Source organism: Vanessa cardui, chromosome 10 (assembly GCF_905220365.1).
Source record: "Vanessa cardui chromosome 10, ilVanCard2.1, whole genome shotgun sequence".
NCBI classification, from domain to species: Eukaryota; Metazoa; Arthropoda; class Insecta; order Lepidoptera; family Nymphalidae; genus Vanessa; species Vanessa cardui.
In genome coordinates, this window is record NC_061132.1 from 8,967,557 (window position 1) to 8,983,968 (window position 16,412).

The window sequence follows — 16,412 nt, forward strand, 5'->3', positions numbered from 1 at the left end:
TAACCAATAGAAATTGCTCCCTATCACGCCATTAGACGCTATTCGTCGCTATAGATTCTCGCGTCAGTTCAACCCGAGAAAGCAAGTGCATGTAAATCAACGTGTCAATTGGACGAATGTATTAGGTCATATGATATTACAAGTTATTACGTTTGTGTAAAGATCACATTCACACTTATGTGAAAAGTTTTCTTAAAATAAATATTTATTTTATAGATTATAAAAAAGCGTGGACCCACTGCTGGGCTAAGGCCTCCTCTCCCATTAAGGAGAGAGTTTTGGAACATATTCCACCACGCTGTTCCAATGCGTTGGGTTGGTGGAATGCACATGTTGCTGAATTTCGATGAAATTAGACACCATGCTGGTTTCCTCACGATGTTTTCCTTCACCGCCGAGCACGAGATGAATTATAAATACAAATTTGAAGATTGTGTCAAAATTATACGAGACCAAACTTGATAACCTAAAAATATTAAAATATAAATAGATAATACCTACAAATGATTCGTTATGTGTACATAGGAAATAGATAACGATGATATTTAATAAAAAAAAAAAATTATTCTATCCACAGTTACAACCACCATCATTTATTCTACGATTAAGTAGCGATAATGCTGTAGCAGCTGTATCGTTTGTTCAGCTTTGAAGGATGAGTAAGCCAGTATAACTACAGGCACGATATACCATATAGGTATACCATTTTATTTCCTCAAGTTAATAGCATATTGGCGATGTAAGGGATGATTAACGTTTCTTACGGCGCTAATATATATGGACACTGGACAACCTACCATCAGGTAGTCCAAGGTAGTCCATTTGACCGTTCTCCAAACTAAAAGCAAATAACAAAACATAAAAAACCACTTCCGCATAACGCTAAGAACTCACGGAGCGGTTTTCAGCCCGCGCCCGCCGCGGTGGCGGAATGGAGTTTATTTTCAAAACTCACGAGACCGCAGTTTTGTGCGATAACGCAGCCGCCGCGGTTGCGATTATCACCCGCAAACGTAGCGGTTGATTATCGCAGGACGGGCGGTTGCAAGACGGGCGGTTAAACGATCAGTTCAGTTCCAGACCGTCATGGATACACACCAGAAACGAGCTGTTGCGTTATATTTACTTCACAGAAGAATTAAAAAAAGAAGGCCTAAAAGATTCTGGATACATCCACTAATTGCGGAAAGAAATCGTTATGGATTATTTGTTACTCTTATTAATGAGTTAAAGAAGGATGAGGAGAAGTTCTTTAATTATTTCCGAATGTCCATAAGTAGTTATTTAGAACTTAAAAAAAAAACAGAAACTGCTCTTCAAAAACAACATACTAATATGCGAGATCCCATATCACCAGAGGAAATGTTGGCAGTCACATTAAGGTATGTAAGTTTCTTTTAACAACTCGCACGCACGCACGCACATACGCACTCACACACGCACACACACACACATAAATGTTGTTCTTGGAAATCTTTACACAGCGCCATCTAGTCCCAAACTAAGCACGAGGCTTATACTATAGATACCAGACAACGGATACAACATACTTATATACTTTTTGCGTCAGGTGTTAATGAAACTAGTGGTAATATTTAAAAATTTTTTTTATTGAAAATACACATCATCTGACAAATTAGTATTGACTGAAGAAACTGATGGAATATTTTGTGGACTTTGGGTATTGCTTTCAGAAGTAGAATAGGTACGATAGCCGATATTTTCTTGACTGCCGATATTTTCTTGACTGTAATTATATGGTGGATATTGATAAGAAAATGCTGGAAGATTATTATCAAGATTATCAATAATTTGTAGAACTGCTATTTGAAATCGTCTTGTTTTTGCTTCATCAAAATTTTGCAATGAAGGCAGTATTCCTCGAAAAAATGACAAATGTCTATCTTCGCGTTGAGACAACATCTCTATTAATGCTTTGTCGGCGTCGTCTTTTCTTTTTCTTTTAACACCAGTTTGAGAAGATACTGAGGTGATAGGCGTAGCAAAAGCTTCTGATGTTGATGCAACAGTAGTAGTAGTGTTAGTAGTAGTAGTAGTTTGTTCAGTTGTAGCATCGCTCGTTAAGGTTGAGGAGGTATTTTCAATAGGTATATTTTTCTTCAAAAACTGTAACTGATCATCATAAATGTACTTTTTAGTTTTTTTAGCTCCCGATCCAGATTTTGTTTCCGTTTCAACTTTTTTGTTTGTTTTCATCCAGCAATCTTTAATATTTTTCCATTTTTTTATAATCATGTTACCTAAAAAAAAATATACGTAATTAAGTAAATTTATTTATTTCAGATACCTAGCAAGTGGGACTTCAATGCACGATTTGCACTACATATTCAGAATTGGGCACACAACTATATCAGCAATTATAAGAACGACATGTGAAAAATTATGGGAGGTGTTAATGTCTGAATGTTTTCCGGTAATCACTACAGAACTTTTAGAAGAAATCAGCCAAAAATTTTACAAGTACGCAAATTTTCCCCACTGTGTCGGAGCAATAGACGGCAAACATATAAGAATAACTAAACCAGATAACAGTGCTTCAATTTACTACAATTATAAGGATTTTTTTTCATTTGTATTAATGGCCGTAGTTGATGCGGATTACTGCTTCGTTTTTGTAGACATTGGAGCCCCGGGAAGTAATGCTGATTCAACCATTTTTAAAAATACTACTTTTTGCAATGCGCTTAATAGCAATTCTATCAAACTACCTAATGAAAAAATACTACCCGGATCTACTTTGCCACCTGTCCCGTATGTATTCGTAGCCGATGAGGCATTTGGTTTGCATCAACACATTATGAGACCTTATGGTGGTCAATTTTTGAGTGTACAAAAAAGGGTATTTAATTATCGCCTATCGAGAGCACGAAGATACGTAGAATGTGCATTTGGCATTTTATCAAACAAATGGCGAATTTTAAATCGTGCATTGGATGTATCAATACCTTTATCAATTAATATTGTGAAGGCATGTTGCATACTTCACAATTTTGTACGAAAACGAGACGGCCATCACATTAGAGAAGAAGATTTTACTCATAATCTTGAGAGTATACAAACACCTCCATCAATACGCAGTGGAAGACAAGCCAACAACATAAGAGATATTTTTCAACAATATTTTATGAGTGACAGCGGAGCTTTAAGCTGGCAATTGTCAAAAATTTAATAACGTTAATTATTATTCTTTTTACGACCCGCTACTACACAGCTCAATTATTAATTATTATTGTAGGTTAAAAATAAACTTATATAATACTAACCATATTTTTTTTTATTTGTCTCATCCAAATTTTCAAAATCTTTATTTAAAATACCGCAGATTTCTTCCCATGCTTTGAGTGTCAAGTTTTTGTACTTATATTCTTCTAAGCTCTTATCCCATATAACTGGCCTATCTTGAACCAAAGTAATTAGTAGATCGACTTCAATATCAGTATCCATTTTGTTGACAAACGTGCGCGTGCGTGCTTGAACGCGTCACTACGGAACAAGGAGTTATCACTGCCTACCAGCAAAATGGCGCGATTTCCCCCCCGCTGCCAACGCGGTCGCCCGCCAACCGACCGCAGAGCGCGCGGGTGCAAATCGCCGCGGCTGCGGGACCGCGACCCGCGCCCGCCGGTAGAAGATGAACCGCCAGTGCAGCGGGACCCGCAAACAACCGCGCACACCGCGGGCGTAAAACGCGTCGTGAAATGTGCTTTAATTTTTTACACATATATCTGCATTCTACAGAAGCTGCGGGCCCGCACCCGCGGCGGGTGCGGGTGAAAACCGCTCCGTGAGTTCTTAGCCTAAAAAGGACCGTGAAGTGTGATAAAAAAATAATTTAATCGTAAAATATATTTTTAGTTTTATAATATTCTCATAGTTATTTTATCACAGCTAATGCGGTTTGCATATTGCACATTTTTTGCACTCGGATCTAAGGAAAACATTTATAAAAGGCTATTGATGGTAGTTTCATTATAGTCACTTCACAGACTCTGTGAAGTGAGCTAATTAAGTTTCTTAATTTATTATAGTAGTTACATATAAAAGTATCAAAATGGTGAACGTCGTTGATAGCTTTGGGTTGTTATTCGACCGCCCGAGCGAGCCAATGGTTTCTCTGAAAGGCGACAGAAAAGCTCTGTTCCAGCTTACTGATCAGCATCTTGTGAGTATAAGATATTTATATGACATCATTTACATATATTTCGTTTTAAATTTAAAGTTAATTAGATAAATATTTTGTTTAATTAAAAAAAGTAATAATTACTGTATAAATGATGAACGCGTGGAATCGCAATTCCAAGTATCTGGGTAAAAACTGATATTATGTTATTGTTTTTTATATTTATTTATTTATAATGCCACACTTTATATATATCATTACAGGATTGTTTCCCAATTCAATATTACAGCACTTATAAAAAAAACAAATTTAAAATATCTATCCATGTTATAACCCAACAACAACCTGTAAATTCCCACTGCTGGGCTAAAGGCCTCCTCTCCCTTTGAGGAGAAGGTTTGGAATATATTCCACCACGCTGTTCCAATGCGGGTTGGTGGAATACACATGTGGCAGAATTTCTATGAAATTTGTCACATGCAGGTTTTTTCCTCACGATGTTTTCCTTCACCGCTTAGCACGAGATGAATTATAAAGTACAATTAAGCACATGAATCAGCGGTGCTTGCCTGGGTTTGAACCCGCAATCATCGGTTAAGATGCACGCGTTCTAACCACTGGGCCATCTCAGCTCCCATGTTATAATACAATACTATACTAAACTAAATTGTATATGGTGTATGCCAAGCAACAATTATTGTGAGTTCACTCAGGCTGCAACAAAATAAATCTACTCCGTCTGCTTGATAGCAGATCATTGAGAGATCACGTCAGTGGTGCTTCCTTGAGAAACTTGGTTTATATCATTCGCCCCGTCTTACGTCTTAGGCACAGCAACTCTGTCTCAAGCAAGGAATAGGCAATCTTGAAACCCCAAAAAAGGGCATAGGTTATACTATATAACTATTAGTCTATACTTCTATAATAATATTATAAAAAAGTAACTTTTCACGGCTTGAACTGAATCTGATTTTGATGAAATGTAGTAGGTATAATTCAAGCTTTAACTCCGAAGGATTTAGGCAACATTTTATTAACTCATTCAAGAAGGTAAAGCTTCGTTCGAAGAATTTTATAAGCAAGTCCTAACAAACTAGTCAAAATTTGAAGCCATATATTGGTTAAATAAATATAATACCTAATAAACGATGCTGCGGCAATCGGGCGCACATTAATTTGGAGCTCGTTAGTTAGGTAATTACTAAAAGTAAATATCTGTCAAATTATTTAACGAAATAACAATGACAAACATTCTTTATAATTTTTTTTTTTTTATTTCAGTTTAAAGTAATCTGATTGGAGGTACAATCTTTTGGTCATAGCATATCCATTTCTATTATGAAGAGCGTGTGTATAGCTTTTAACTTTTAATATAGATTATCACCTTTTGATAAAGATATAAGTTACTTCTTGCAAATACTACAATTTGGAAAATATAATAGCATTCAACATATGTATGTTAAGACGCATGATAATAATGCACGAGCTTATGATTAACCTGTAGCCTATTTCAATAAATAACATTTTTCGCGGGACTTTACTTCAATAGGCATAAGGATAATTTCCAGAAAATAAACGGTAAAGCACTATTTAATTAACCACACTGAAGGGAAAATCAATGTTAGCATATAAACAATGAAACATACTGATATACTTATTATGGTTTAATTTGGCTAGTAAACATATTATGTTGATAAAATAAAACATTAATTACCATTGGCTTTTGATTACATAATTTGTGTTTATACTTCATAGTAAGGAAACTTACAAATATAATAAAAATTGATTAGTAATATACTTCATCGTAAAGAAATCTATAAGTATATTTAAATTAAATATTACCACATATGTCTACAAACATTGGAGCGTGGTAGAAGAAAAGAGAGGAAAAAGGATGTGATATTTACAGACTTCACTGTTATATAAATTTTTTGCTGATTATATTAAAAAAAAAACGTTAAGAAAAATAAGTCGTCTTTTTTTAATTTTTGTCCACTATCCGCCTACAGCTTAAATTGTATTTGTTCACCTAATTTTATTTGAAAGCTTGTATAGCTCTACATACCTAACCATAACCTTACAAAGTCAGCCTAGTAATACTGTCACTGACTCTCACTGGCAAATAACTGATATAATGAGGAGTAATTTAGGCTACAATAATATATTTTTTTCTAACGCGTACAACGTCGCGGGCACAGTTAGTAAATAAATAATTAAATTACATATATTAGACACCAAAAGTGTTTGTTTTTTGTAAAAGAAAGTTTTTACTAATATGTTTTTTTATACATAAAATATGAGTCGAGATGGCCCAGTGGTTAGAACGCGTGCATTTTAACCGATGATTGCGGGTTCAAACCCAGGCAGGCACCACTGATTCATGTGCTTAATTTATCTTTATAATTCATCTCGTGCTCAGCGGTGAAGAAAAACATCGTGAGGAAACCTGCATGTGACAAATTTCATAGAAATTCTGCCACATGTGTATTCCACCAACCCGCATTGGAACAGCGTGGTGGAATATGTTCCAAACCTTCTCCTCAAACGGAGAGGAGGCCTTTAGCCCAGCAGTGGGAATTTACAGGCTGTTGTTTTTGTTGTTGTTGTATACATAAAATAATAACACTATTTTAATAATATAGTGTATCTAAATCACACATCATTTTTCTTAAGCACAATCTTTTTCTGCTGAGAGTTTCGTGATTTTTTTTTAAGAATAGCTCTACTGGACATAAACAATGTATTCGAATGATGTGATTATTATCATTTTAATATTTTCAGGGAGACAAATACAAAAGTAATGGAATTGAGATCAACAACCGCTTTGGCGAGGAAGCAACTGAAATTATACCTCTTAAAGAGTTGCGGAAAGTGCCGAAATTCAAAAAAGCGAAACAGCTGCCGACGGATTCGGAATTCTCAATCCTACTTCCAGCTCATCAAGAAATGGCTGATGAAGTAATTGATGAACTTTTAGGTAAAAAAAAAAGTACCAAAATTATTAAGTAACAGTTAACATCAACAAACGCACTTTTTTGTACTTGAATTATTGCGAGGGTGACACAGAGTAATACATCATAAGGACTTGCTATAGGAAAATAAATTAAATATTCACTTTCAAAAATACCATAACGTTAATAAACCACCAGTTTAGAAGTTTATTCATGATTGATTATTTTGACTATACCTATCATGATTAATGATTTAACTCTTTCCATTCTATTAGGTTAGCTTATAGTAAATTATTCGTATTTTATATCTATATAAATTTTATAATGTTTTTTTTTAACAATAAATAACTTGTACCTCTGCTTATATTTTTTCTAGCTGTTCCTGAGAATCAACTTCAAGATTTACTGTCATTGTGTGTGTACGCAAGAGTCAATTTAAATCCTCAACTATTTAACTACTGCTACTCTGTGGCATTGATGCACAGGTCAGTTGCTTCGCTCGTTACTTATTTCAAAACAAGAACATTAAACAAATCCTGGTTTGTCACAATTATAACGCGCAACTACTTATATATAATATATATATTAAAACTTCTTCTGGAAGCCGCTACATATTCTAATTTAAGTTTTATGAACTTCATCTGTTTTAATAAAAAAGAGTCTTCGAATTAGTAGTAAATAACTTTTGTAAAACCTCATTACAGACCTGACACTCAAAATGTACCGATTCAAAACTTTGCTGAAACCTTCCCTTCGAAATTCGTTGACTCCCAAGTATTCACTCAAGCTCGTGAGACAGCCACAGTAGCCGCTCGTGCCACAGAAGCTCCTGTAAGAGACTTTATTTAAATTAAAATCGATGTGTATTATCTACCAAAGATTAAATTGTTCAAAGGAAATTACATCTAAGATCACGTGACTCATAGAAATACTTATACATATAAAGATTGTGTATTCGAACCCCAGAGATACAAAATTTGCATTTGTCAATTTGTAAAAATTAATATTTTTCATATAGTACTTGACGGTGAAGGAAACACCTCGAGAAACGAGCACGTATTAAATGTGTGTATGCGCCAAGTCGAATTGTATCCGCATGTTGGATTATCACTCTCCTCTAAAGAAGAAGCCTTGTACATGTATCAATAATATATAATACCCACAAATAGATAATTTAAAAATTAAACACTTGTTTACAGCGTATCCCGATTATAATTCCAAGAGATTATACCGCAACTGACTTGGATATCGAGCATCGGCTGGCTTATTTCCGAGAAGATATTGGCATTAATCTTCATCACTGGCATTGGCATCTGGTGTACCCATTTACCTCTAACCAAAGAGAAATTGTCGCGAAGGATCGCCGCGGGGAATTGTTTTTCTATATGCATCAACAAGTTATTGCCAGGTACATTTATAACAATTATAACAATTTACATTCCACTTAACACTATACGAGAAAAACCGATATTCTTAGATTATTCAGACTACGGAACTAAAATAAGATTTTCGTGTAAAAGTGAGCCCCTAAATTGTTATTAGAATTTCAGCCTGTATACTATTTCAGAGATAATATTTAAACATATAAAATATAATGTTTACTAAATTTATAAAAAGAACTGTAAACCTTATGTTCGTCAATATTGTATGGGAAAAACACCCTTCACTGCAGTGAGACGCTCTAACTTTAGTGTCGAGTTTTATTACTTCGGCTTCGATTTTATGTTGTTTTTTTTTTATACGACTGTCCCACTTACTTACGTCACGCTCAAGTATTCTCATCTAAATACCAACCCATACAATAATCTGACGGACCCAAGTACTTTTACCTGTCGTATTTTTTCCTTTACTATTCTGATGGGATGTCCTAGACGCAAGACTATTTTTATATCTCCTTATGTTAATTTGCCACACTTGAGTAAAAATAAAATAATACTACTAAACTCAAAGTCACTATTTGTTTCCATATCACTAATTCCATTGGATATAATTAACAACTGCAACTTATTTTTAACTAGGTATTTTATTCTATCATTTGTTAAGGTATAATGGCGAACGTCTGGCGAACTCCTTGGCAAGAGTGAAAAAGTTCAGCAACTTCAGCGAACCCATACCTGAAGCTTACTTTCCTAAGCTGGACAGTCTGACGACATCTCGTGGCTGGCCGCCACGACAGGCCAACATGCGCTGGTATGACCTAAACCGGCCTGTGGACGGACTTGTTGTGACTCTCGCGGATATGAATCGCTGGAGGAGAAATATTGAGGAAGCTATCTCAACAGGTCTTGTTAGGCTGGTTAGTTTGTATTTTAAACGAGCTCTTTTTAAAATCACATTTACTAATGAAATACAAAGATTAACAACTTTTCGAAGTTATCGTAATTAAAAGAATTGCTGTTTTATTCCAAATCTATGCTATTGTTAAATAGCAATCTAGAGAATAGTTATATCGTGCAATTTACAAAAAGTATTAACTGTCCTAAATAAATGAGATAATTCCATGCGAATAATGATGTAATATAGCCATTGATATGACTTATATGATCTTTAACAACACCGGGCAAATTGCGCAAGAAACTATTGTATTTAGAAATCTCCTTTAGTATTTATTTTAAACCTACGTGAAAAAGTTGCTTGTTTATAATCACTGCTTTCGAAACTGACATTATCAATAGGTGATTAATTTATATTTCATATCTTCCACAGCCTAACGGATCAACTATGCCTTTGGATATCGACACGCTGGGAAACATTATCGAGGCCAGCATCTTGTCCCCCAATAGGGAGTACTACGGTTCGCTACACAACAACGGACACAATTTCGCAGGCTATATGCATGATCCTACGAACCGTTACCTTGTAAGATAACTTATAGTCAATTTTTCAATCAACATGATGTTACGATATGTTGTATAATTTACAAATCATTGTTTTCCAAATAGGAATCGTTCAACGTGATATCAGATGAAGCGACTAATATGCGGGATCCATTCTTCTACCGTTGGCACGCGTTTGTCGATGACCTCTTCCAACGTTTCAAAGAGTCTCCTAACGTCAGACCATACACACGTTCAGAGGTAATTATAGTAATTCGATTGATATACATATAAAAATATCCTTTTAATCCAGAAAATGTGTTGAAATGGATTATTTTGGGATATAGAAAATACAAGCTTTGATAAAAAAAAAAATTATTTACATATATCCAATGATATTCTAATAAACAGATATGTTATACCCATACTAAACAACAGAAAAATGTGTGCCGCGCCGGGGACCGTTTATTTTAAATTTCGTTACAAGTAAAAAGGATGATGGAGCTTGATAAAAACAATAAGGAAAAGGGATAGCTAGATGTTTTAATTACGAAAAACGTATTACTACGTAATTATGATGTATTATAACGTATTACTGGCATAATTATGATGAAAACGACTAAAGGCAAACGTCCCAATTAGGACGTTTTCTAGTCTTTATTTTTTGCGCGTTAATAACATATCTGTTCACTAAAACATCATTGCATATATCCAAAACCCAAAAACAGCGCAAAAAATGTCGCAGAAAACATTTATAAAAATAAGAATATTCGATTTACACTCTTATATTTCTTAAATATAATTGTGAGCGCAAAACAAAGTAATAGCTATAGGAAGATACGTTTAAATAACCATTGTTGTTCTTTATAACAGTTGGAGAATCCAGGTGTTCAGGTATCGTCAGTTCGAGTGGAAAGTGCGACCGGAGAGATGAACACCCTGAACACGTACTGGATGCAGAGCGATGTGGACCTCTCGCGTGGACTAGACTTCTCCGACCGCGGACCGGTCTACGTCCGTTTTACACATCTCAACCATCGCCCCTTCCAATACGTGTGAGTTGAAACGAAATATTTCCTACCGTCTAACCAACCAACGTTTTGAATAAACCTAACAATTTCGATTGTAAATTAAAGCATAGCATAGAAAAGCCAACTAAAAGAAATTATACATCAAAGGCACCAAATTCATATGTATAAATGAATAAAAATTTCTTAAAGCAGTAATTAAATCCTATAAAAGCTTGACAGTAAATAATCAGGCAAGAAATTCAAATTCTTGTCTGAATATTTTGGAACTTTTAAAGTTTATGAAATATTGTAATTATTCATAGACAAATATTCCGAAAACATTGTATTTACTATATTTGTTAACATTTGAAATAAAACATTATTTGCCAGAATCGACGTAAACAACACAGGAAGTGCTAGACGTGCTACAGTTCGTATATTCATGGCTCCGAAGTATGATGAACGTAATTTACCGTGGATTCTCGCCGATCAACGCAAAATGTTCATTGAAATGGACAGATTTGTAGTGCCACGTAAGTAATGTTACCTATCTATTATATTCATATTACACATACATATGTTATCGCTTATCCACAAGTTTCATGACAGAATATTTTATTAAAGCATTATTGATGTTGTTTAGCGCTATTAGTCCTATATTACTTATATTCAAAATGTATCAGTGCGAAGGTCGCTTCAGATATGTAAAATCGTACAAAAATGCTTAATGACAACGTTAAGCGAACATATTACAGTTTAAAAAAGACGTGCTTTTTTTACAGTAAATGCCGGAAAGAACACAATCACTCGCAAATCAACGCAATCGGTTTTAACAATTCCCTTCGAGCAGACGTTCCGCGACCTATCCGCTCAGGGTGCAGACGCGCGGGCTCCAGCCCTCGCCAGCTTCAACTTCTGCGGCTGCGGCTGGCCACAGCACATGCTGGTGCCGCGCGGCACCGAGCCCGGCATGCTATATGACCTCTTCGTTATGCTATCTAATTATGAGTTGGACAGTGTAAGTTATTCAATAATATTTCTTTGGCGTTCCTTAATGATCTTTATTATAAATATTATATTTATATTTCTTTAACTCCATTGAAATAAAAAAGAAATGAATATGTCAAGACTTATATAAAAGAAAAGCTAAAAATTACGATAAAATCATTTTAGGTAAACAACCCTGATGGATCCGAAATGAGCTGCGTGGAAGCATCCAGTTTCTGCGGATTGAAGGACCGGCTATATCCCGACAGACGTAACATGGGCTACCCCTTCGACCGACCTTCAAGCAGCGCTCCAAGCATTCAGGACTTTATCCTTCCTAATATGGCTCTGGTCGATGTCACCATCCGTTTACAGAACGTCACCGAACAGAACCCGAGAAACCCGAAAACAAAATAGACTTATTCGTCAGTTAATAAATTTTTACAATTTAAATAATTTTATACATTTTAAAAAAGAAAGGCTAATAGATTAAGTTTTAGTGAATTATTAAGTATTGTACATAATATAGATAGATTTAACAACTATAGTTTAATGTGACCCAATTATTATAACGTTAATTAAATAAATAAGCAAATAACAATGACTTTGTCTTTTCTCATATAAGGTAAACTTCACTTTAAGTCCCATTTACATTCTGTTATACTTAGATACAAGCTCTCGTTGCCGAGACGAATATGTAAAACGAAGGTTTGCTTACATGATTGCAATTTGCAAGCCAAGAAAAAGCTATATAGGACTATTGCTTAGGATAAGACTGAGAAAAAATAAATACAAATATTAACAAAAAAAGCAGACTTCAACCAATAAACTGTTTAAAAAGAAAATGAATATGCACTAAAAAATAATAATGATATGATATGCAACATTTTCACATTACTTAATTACAGGCCCGCCGCTAGCTGTTTTGTCGCCCGCGTGCAATACTTGCACTTTTTGACACACAAATTACACACACAAATTATGCCGCCCTTTTTTTGCTGATAACGTTATTAACGATAACCATTCCTCCACATGAGCTGGGTGGCGGGGGTATACCCATTAAAAAACCATCGGTATCATCCCACTCCGTCTTTTCGGGGGGCGTCACGAGATCGTTTTTGACGTCCTGACCGTAGGCTCATCTCTGCGGCTACGACGATGCCGGAGGTTAAATTTCGGCAAAGTGCAGTTCGGAAAGCACTTCTTTCCTTCGACATTCACAAGTCGAGTGGACCCGATGGCATACCTCCAATCGTGCTACGGACATGTGCTCCTGAGTTGGCACCGGTCTTAACGCGTCTTTTCAATCGGTTATAAATTCGTCGGTAACCCTACGCATTAGGTGTCGTCCCGAACTCCTCGAACACTGCTTTGGTGCCTCCGATCTCTAAAAAAGGCAACCTCTCAGATCCGTCCAATTATAGGCCTATAGCCATCACCTCCTTGCTCTCCAAGATAATGGAGTCCCTTATTAACTGCCAGCTCCTGCGGTATCTAGAGGAAAACCAGCTGATTAGCGACCGCCAGTACAGTTTTCGTCGGGGTCGGTCGGCCGGTGGGCTAAAGCAGTTGAGAGCAAGAGTGAGGCGTTAAACGAAGTCTCGAACTGGGGCCGGCTAAATTATTCATGTCCATTTCAACCCAGAAAAGACGCCTGCGCGCTAACCTCTTTAAAAAACACCATTTATCGTATTTCCACGATTTGTGAACATCCCGATAGCCGCTACAGGTAGTATCGGAATACTTGGCGTTGATATTTCGAGCCTCGTTTAGTTCCGTGGTCAATTGGAAGGCAAAGCCAAATTGGCTTCCAAAAAGCTCGGTGTGCTCTGCAAGACGAGACAGTATTTCACGTCAGCCCATCGCCTAAAACTTTACAAGGCGCAAATTCGGCCTCACATGGAGTACTGCTCTCACATCTGGGCGGATGCTCCCCAGTACCAGCTCCTTCCCTTTGACCGTATCCAACGTAGAGCGGCTCTAGTTATTGACGATCAAGCCCTTTCCGATCTCTTGATCCTTTGGCTTTGCGTAGAGATGTTGGATCACTCCGCATCTTCTACCGAATTTTTCACGGGGAATGTTCCGAAGAATTGTTCGGATTAATCCCGACTACTGAATTTCACCTTCGGACATCTCGCCAAAATTCTAAGTTTCACCCGCACCACCTTGATGTCCGAAAACAACAGCGCGATTTCTTAGATATTTTCTGCCTCACACAACCACTTTGTGGTTTCGCCGGCGGTTTTTCCGAACCGATACGACATGGGAACCTTCTTCTTAAAAGAGCGTACTCCTTTCTTAAAGTCCGGCAACGCACCTGCAAGCCCCCTGGTGTTGCAGATGTCCATGGGCGGTGGTAGTCACTTTCCATCTGGTGAGACTCCTGCTCGTTGGCAACCTATGTCATAAAAAAAAAAACTTTTTCAACTGGCGATGTGCGGCCCACAGCTGCCCCTCTAAGTTTGTGTTGAGCACGTTGCGCCTGCAACAGCGAACGTATGACCTTTGCGCCCGGTTCGACGTCACCCGTAGCTCTGCTTTTTCCCGCGACCACCAATGTACCTGACGGCGAGATACCCTTAAAGCCGCCCTACGACAACGCCCTACTACAAGTAACTGCAGTTACTTGTAGGTGTCATGATACCTAATGTACCAATTGAGAAGGAAGCTTAAAGGGGATTCTCCTAACTTCGAGAGTACTGTTTTTCATAGGTTAACAGACGACGGACTTTTAACTTCACTCAGTAAAATATTTTCCATGCTTTGAATAATTTATTTTACTTAAGGATTTGTGGGCATTATAATAATGACTTGAAGTAGGTACGTGATGAATTGCTCAATTTGCCGCCCCCTGGACGTGCCGCCCGCGTGCGATGCACGCGTCGCACACCCGCTTACGGCGGCCCTGCTTAATTATAAACTCAATAAAAAAAATGTCATGACCGATGATTAACTTGAGAAAGATCAGCGAAACAATCTTGACTTATTACAGGGTGAGAAAACACAGAACACTCTCAATTCTCTCTAATCAGATGGGTTAGCAAATACTAAACAAATGAAACGAGTTTCCACATTTATTTATTTTACTATCATACTTTATCTATACTTCATTTAATACAATAATATATATATTAATACATACTCAAAAAAAATACTGATGTTTAAAGGATTTTAGCAAATTTTACTGCTATTTAGATATCTACATAGTTCTATTCAAATTGCAATTATGTGCCAACTGAATTATTAATTAAATCATAATTCATATTTTGATTTGGATTTTTAAATTATCTAAGTATCAATATTTTATAGCACCTCCATGCACGGCCAAACTAAATGTATGGTGAATCCAAACTAAAATCAGATGAGTAGTCTGCAATTTAATCGAACAGTGTTAAGTGTTCGAATCGCAATATCTAGGACATATATATTATATGTATATGATATTGGTGATATTGTGGACAAAGCCATGCAAATTATTTATTTAAATGTTGAATTAGTGATATCTTGGGAATCTATTAATGTAAAAAAACAATAATTGCTAAATAAATAAAATTAACTATTTCAGATAAGTAACATCCATAGTGGATTTGTAAAAATAATGAAAAGTTATCACCTAATGTTAATAAATCTTTAGTATTAATTAATATTTAGTCACAAGTTCATTGCCCTTTAAATTATAACAAATAAATATCAATGAGATCATATAAAAATAAATACACATTTCAATTATAAAATATATTTTTATTGATTATATTTTTCAACATTTAATATAAATTACAAAATATAGAATGGCAGATTTCTTAAACATTTAAACAATTTCATAATGAATACACATAAATACTAGAAGTATTTGAACATAAGTACAATCAAATAAATCATCGACCTACAATTTTAACTACACCAAAAATCTTTATTTAATTTTGCTATGAACGGAACAATAAACTACTTTATATAAGGTTCATGTTTTATTAAATGATAAAATTATAATAAAAAATTAATGAAATATTTATTTCCACTGTAAGAGTTTAAGAGTTGTAACATTTTAAAGTAAATTTTATTTAAGCTATACGGTAAAATGTAACTTTCATAGGATGTGTGGCAATGATTGATTTTTATAATAATGAAAAATTTGTTTAAATTAAATCAGATTATTAAGGAATTAATAAGACATTATCAACATAGAATTGTGCATTTTTTTTCTATATAAAATAGTATATTTATTATAAATCTTAAAAATAACCACATATAAAAGTCAATTTATCTTACCCACCGCTACACGCCTTTTAAGATATACCTGATGAATTAAAATCAGTATTGAGTAAATGATAATAGAAGCATATCTTAATCTTATGACTTGAAATAAGTCAGACCTATCATTACTTATCATTTTGTTATCATAATAACACATTTTCGGCTCGTGTTTTTTATCATCATTCTAAATTTAAAACGTAATCCAATTTCTTTAATCTTATAATCAACAATAATCAAATCAAATCTCACCTAT

The 16,412-nt window shown here is 35.4% G+C and overlaps 2 protein-coding genes across 2 annotated transcripts; both read left to right on the forward strand.

The window, feature by feature from the left end:
- The first annotated feature begins 881 nt into the window (after positions 1-881).
- LOC124532841 (protein ALP1-like) lies at positions 882-3,805 on the forward strand. Its single transcript, XM_047107942.1, has 2 exons — positions 882-1,382; positions 2,305-3,805. Exons 1-2 carry the CDS (start codon positions 1,087-1,089, stop codon positions 3,188-3,190), a joined length of 1,182 nt encoding a protein of 393 aa, XP_046963898.1. The 5' UTR covers positions 882-1,086; the 3' UTR covers positions 3,191-3,805.
- Positions 3,806-3,985: 180 nt separating this feature from the next.
- On the forward strand, positions 3,986-12,509 carry LOC124532837 (phenoloxidase 1-like). Its single transcript, XM_047107939.1, has 12 exons — positions 3,986-4,183; positions 6,923-7,118; positions 7,469-7,577; positions 7,797-7,923; positions 8,292-8,500; positions 9,136-9,388; positions 9,799-9,951; positions 10,035-10,169; positions 10,782-10,963; positions 11,309-11,451; positions 11,701-11,936; positions 12,092-12,509. The coding sequence occupies exons 1-12, from the start codon at positions 4,073-4,075 to the stop codon at positions 12,320-12,322; spliced, it is 2,085 nt and encodes a 694-aa protein (XP_046963895.1). The 5' UTR covers positions 3,986-4,072; the 3' UTR covers positions 12,323-12,509.
- The last annotated feature ends 3,903 nt before the right edge of the window (positions 12,510-16,412 follow it).

Bases quoted from the DNA above. Each gene is read 5' to 3' on its own strand.
- LOC124532841 (XM_047107942.1), top strand. From the start codon at position 1,087: ATGGATACACACCAGAAACGAGCTGTTGCGTTATATTTACTTCACAGA. The intron at 1,383-2,304 runs GTATGTAAGTTT...TATTTATTTCAG, and splicing joins ATGTTGGCAGTCACATTAAG to ATACCTAGCAAGTGGGACTT.
- LOC124532837 (XM_047107939.1), top strand. From the start codon at position 4,073: ATGGTGAACGTCGTTGATAGCTTTGGGTTGTTATTCGACCGCCCGAGC. The intron at 10,964-11,308 runs GTGAGTTGAAAC...ATTATTTGCCAG, and splicing joins CATCGCCCCTTCCAATACGT to AATCGACGTAAACAACACAG. The intron at 11,452-11,700 runs GTAAGTAATGTT...CTTTTTTTACAG, and splicing joins GGACAGATTTGTAGTGCCAC to TAAATGCCGGAAAGAACACA.